Source organism: Manihot esculenta, chromosome 10, assembly GCF_001659605.2.
Source record: "Manihot esculenta cultivar AM560-2 chromosome 10, M.esculenta_v8, whole genome shotgun sequence".
In the NCBI taxonomy this organism is placed as follows: domain Eukaryota; kingdom Viridiplantae; phylum Streptophyta; class Magnoliopsida; order Malpighiales; family Euphorbiaceae; genus Manihot; species Manihot esculenta.
This window is the reverse complement of record NC_035170.2, coordinates 12,920,384-12,925,768: the sequence shown is the minus strand read 5'-3', so window position 1 is coordinate 12,925,768 and position 5,385 is coordinate 12,920,384. Positions and strand designations below refer to the sequence as shown.

Sequence of the window (5,385 nt, the reverse complement as noted above, 5' to 3'; positions counted from 1 at the left end):
AAGGGAATTTGACAGGACTCTGATCTTTTGGCGATGTATCACCCATGGTTGTTAAACCTAATTAAGGCTCTGATACCATGACAATTCTGTAAGGCTCAATCTTTATTAACATAACTTGTATCTATTTATACAGAGTATACACGTGAGTGTTGTTATCTATTCTACCAGAATTACAAGTTTAAATATAACAATATCTATCTGTACAGCTATCAATATTAACAATCAACCCTTATCTCTAATATATACTATTTTATTATAAAGTCAATCTTATATTTTGAAATTAAAAATAAGTTTTTTTTATAATTTTCAAACTATTTTAGCAATTTATATATGTGCAAAAATGTTGGAAAGAGGTATTTTTAAAATAAATTATATTTTAATACTTAATTTTTAATATAATTAAATTTCAGTTTTTTTCTCTTTAGAAATTTGTTTCTTTTTTTTTATTCATTCTCCTCTTTGATTATTTGTTGATGCTGAGATGTTTTGTGAAATGTATACATGTTTGTTTGAGAATTTGATTGATGAAATTCAATAAATGAAAATTTTAGGAATGTTATTTTCCCTTTAATTTTATTGGGTTATAAAAAAAACTTTTCTGGTATCAAATAGAAGTGCTGCTGATTTTTGTTTTTGAATATCTTAATTTAATATCAATGTCCAAAACTCATGAAATTGTCATATTAGTGCAGATAGTGTAATTTTTGCCGTGAAATTGTATCAAACTGAATAAATTAAAAATTAATGTTTTAAAATATTAAATTAAATTAATTTTAAATAAAAATTAATTTAATTAAATTGGTTGAATATTTTATTTTTTACACTTTATTTTTAATATTTTAAAATTTAATTAAAATATTTTAATTTTAATTATAGTATAATCTCTATATTATTAAAAACAATATATTATTTTCACTAATCGGTTCAATTCGATTTTATTAATTTTTTTATTAAAATAAAATTAAATTAAAATAATTAAAATTTTTAAATATTTTTTAGAGTCTGATAGTTCAGGAAAGGCAGCAATTGATTCAATTCCTTTTCCTTTCCTTTCTTTCTCTCTGTTTTTTTTTAAATATTTGTGTTTCCAAATTGTTAGGTCATCATTGTTGATGTATTTTATTATCCAGAGTGTATTTGCATAATCAATTAAGATTGCACTTGATATTTTTCTGCGTGCCTACGCGTCTACAAATCACCTGCCTTGCTGGGAATTGTGGCAAATGCATCTTATCATTGTTTACTAACCGTTATTTTTCGTTATTTTAACACTTCATTTGGAATTAAAAATTTAATTTAATTAATTTCTTTCATAATTTTAGGTGTTAATATTTAACATGGAATTCAAGCCAATGGAGTATTGTTATGTGTGCATTAGTAACAAAATAAAAAAAAAAAAATCATTAGGGTTAGATAGTAAATGATATGACTATAATTTGGCCTATCAGGCTACTGGAGAAAAAAAAATAAGGCATCTTAAGTGTTTTATACACTATTTCGATTACAAAAATTAATTTTCATAAAAATAAAAATTAATCACGAATCTCTCGTTTAATATGTTGGTATGATTCATTTAAAAAAATAATTTAAATAAGTTTTTATAAAATTATACTCAAGTTAAAAGAGTTGAACTTTTTTATTTGTTAAATTTTTACAAAATTTTTAATTTTAAAATTGAGAATTCTTGTCAATCTCTATGCATTATACTTGAATCTAATTGTAACTTTTCAAAAGCTGCAAATTGGTAGTTGATTGCTTATTTCTATATGTTGGAGATTGAAAGACAATGAACAAAGTAAGAGGCCCTTTGCTTGGCAACCCAAACTCTTCTTCTGCCATATTGCTTGGCAACAAATTCCAAGACAAAAAAACTGAAATAATATTCATTATAATTTTTTGTACATGTATAAATAGCTAAAATACTCAAGACTTTATTGCTTTCAAAATTATAAAAGAGTGCTTTATAATTTCAAGTATTTTTAATTTTAGGATCTGATATTGACTTTGTTTTGTATCACTCTATCACAAAGTAAATATCAGATCCTGAAATAAAAAAATAAGAAAAGCTTATAATTCTTTGTATTAAAAAAAAAAACATTTTGACGTCAAAAAATAGAAAGCAAAATCCATGGTTTACAAAATTTAGCTAAAATATTGCAGCATATCAAACAGGGAGCTCTGCCTCTCCTCCTCCCTGTGCACTGAAGATGCATGATCATAAGCTCCTTCAACAGGCATAGGCTGATTTGAAGAGCTAGGTTGAGCATCAAATTCTCTAGTACTTTTCTCAACAGCTGCAGGTTCGAGCAAAGGATTTGGTTCCTCAGCTATCACTAAAAGATAACCATTCTTGTCGGCCGTCACCATGTAGTTATTATCAGAAACTTGATTTCCACATTCAAATACGGGTTCCTCAGCTGGCACATAAAGATTATCATTTATGGCGGCCGTCTGCAAGCAGTTAATATCCCAAACTTGATCCCCACGTCCATAGAAGGGTTCCTCAGCTGGAGGTAAAAGATGATCATTCATGGTGGCCGTCTCCATGCAGTTAATATCAGAAACTTGATCTCCACATCCATACATGGGTTGAAAGCCGTTGCTATAATGAGAAGGAGGGTAATAGGTTTGGATTGGTTGTACATTATAGGCAAATTTATTATTGAATGTGTTGTCCATTGGTAGAGGATTTCGTGGAGGATTATAGTCCATGTTATTCAAAATTGGCTGAGAAGGATCAGAAGAAAGAGGAGGAAGCAAATAAGACCCATAAGTATTCTCGTATTCTTCGGAAATCATCAAAGAATTATCACACGGTAGAGGCTGTGCAGTGGAATCATCAGCATGTGGAATTTCTGTTTCTGCATTTACAGTTTCTCCATCTTCATCGTTCTTATTTTTCTTGCCTTCTGCTTTGTTGTTGTAGATCTTGCAGAGAACCCATTCATCTAACTGACCCAAAAAATATATAAACGCATAAAAATTATTATTTTTTCTAGTTAACATAATTTTATAGTTATAATAGAAAATAGTTATATAATTCATCAATAGTTATTGAATTTTTTAAGAAATCTATTAAAATATTTATATAATATAAAAAATTAACTGATTACCCAAATTCATTAATTAATCAATGAATAAAAAACATATTAAAACATCTTTAAAATTTAAAAGAAATTTAATAATTAATCACTCTATTAATTTAATTTTAACCATTAAAAGTCTTAAATTCTCTTGATACTAAAATATTAAATAATTTTTTTTTTTACTAATAATGGGTTTTCTGATAACAAATAATAAAAGTTAAATGATGGACAAACTAATGAAATGAACTAAATAATAAATTTTTTATAGAAAAAAAATTATGAATACCTGCTTAGGCTGCAGTGGGTTTTTGCCTCTGGCCGTAGCGCCTGAAGGAACAAGGCTTTGATGAAGAAGATATTCATGCATCTTCCAGTTGGTTTTGGTTCCATCACGCTGCCTCCCCTCATAATAGTCCAAAGACTTTCTGAATCCCAGAGGTTTTTTTCCATCTAGGATTGCTTTATCAGTTCCTGTGGCCTTCCAATATCCTAATTCCCCTGCGTTTCGTTTCGGTCTAGATCCATTCGGGTACTTTTTCTCCCTACTCGTGAAAAAATACCACTGGCTTTCTCTTTCTCTATTCAGTTTATAGGTTTCTGCAGCAAAACAAAGAAAACCCAAAAAAAAAAAAATTACATTATTGAAGAAGAAGAAGGACATGCATGTGCGTGCATGCAAAATTAATACGACGTACCTGCGAGCTGTTGAGGGCTATAGTTATATAAATCAACTACATGAATTCTATTAGGAGGCAAGTGTTCATTGTTGATCTTTCTCAGTAAATAATAACGAATCAGCTCATCATCACTAGGAGCGAATCGATACCCAACAGGCAACGAGTTGAAATATCTCTCAACGTCATCGCTACTAGTACTGCAATCTGCAGCAACTCCTTTGTTCTTGTTCTGATTTTGTTCCATTAGATTGACACCAAACAGAAAATCAGAGAAGGGTTTTTGATGAACGTATGTGTTATGTGTGGGTGTTGAAATATTTATATGTTTGTGTCCATTTTTTCAGACCATTACTCAGAAAAATTAGGTTTCCTTCTCTTAATGGAAATATTCATGAGGAAGTGTAATTAGATTAGGAAAACGATTTTGAAATAATGTAGAGTTGTGAATATGTGGTTAGTTAATAGTTAATTAAATATCATAATAAATAGTTTTTTATAAATTATTTTTTTAATTATTAAATAATAGTGTTTTAACTAAATTAAAATACTGAATATTATTTTAAAATTAATTATTGAACAGAAAATAATAGACATTTTTTAAAGATATTTATTTATGGTATTTTTTAAAAATTGAGAGGTTATATGGGGAGATATTTTTAATTAAATCAAATTATATTTATTGTTACTTTTATGATTATTTTATTAATTTTAAATAATTTTAATTATTTTTATTTAATTAAGAATAAAAAATAAATAATTTAAATTATTGTTACTAATATTTATTCATAAGGAATATTTTAAAATTACTAATAAATTCTCATTATAAATAAAAAGAGAATTTAATAAAACTTTATAAAATATAAATAGAAATATATTTTATAATGAGAATTTATTAGTAATACTTTATAAATATTCCTATTTATTATAAATAGAATTTATTAGTATAAATAGAATATTTATAAAGTATTGCTAATAAATTCTCATTATAAAATATATTTCTATTTATATTTTATAAAGTATTATTAAATTCTATTTCTATTTATAATGAGAATTTATTAGTAATTTTAAAATATTCCTTATGAATAAATATTAGTAACAATAATTTAAATTATTTATTTTTTATTCTTAATTAAATAAAAATAATTAAAATTATTTAAAATTAATAAAATAATCATAAAAGTAACAATAAATATAATTTGATTTAATTAAAAATATCTCCCCATATAACCTCTCAATTTTTAAAAAAATACCATAAATAAATATCTTTAAAAAATGTCTATTATTTTCTGTTCAATAATTAATTTTAAAATAATATTCAGTATTTTAATTTAGTTAAAACACTATTATTTAATAATTAAAAAAATAATTTATAAAAAACTATTTATTATGATATTTAATTAACTATTAACTGACCACATATTCACAACTCTACATTATTTCAAAATCCTTTTCCTAATCTAATTACTCTTCCTCATGAATATTTCCATTAAGAGAAGGAAACCTAATTTTTCTGAGTAATGGTCTGAAAAAATGGACACAAACATATAAATATTTCAACACCCACACATAACACATACGTTCATCAAAAACCCTTCTCTGATTTTCTGTTTGGTGTCAATCTA

The 5,385-nt window shown here is 25.6% G+C and overlaps 1 protein-coding gene across 1 annotated transcript; it reads right to left on the bottom strand.

Moving 5' to 3' along the window:
• Nucleotides 1-2,142: 2,142 nt before the first annotated feature.
• On the bottom strand, nucleotides 2,143-4,007 carry LOC110608330 (NAC domain-containing protein 1-like). Its single transcript, XM_043960675.1, has 3 exons — nucleotides 3,782-4,007; nucleotides 3,373-3,683; nucleotides 2,143-2,952 (listed from the first exon to the last, which is right to left on the bottom strand). The coding sequence occupies exons 1-3, from the start codon at nucleotides 4,005-4,007 to the stop codon at nucleotides 2,143-2,145; spliced, it is 1,347 nt and encodes a 448-aa protein (XP_043816610.1).
• Between the last annotated feature and the right edge of the window lie 1,378 nt (nucleotides 4,008-5,385).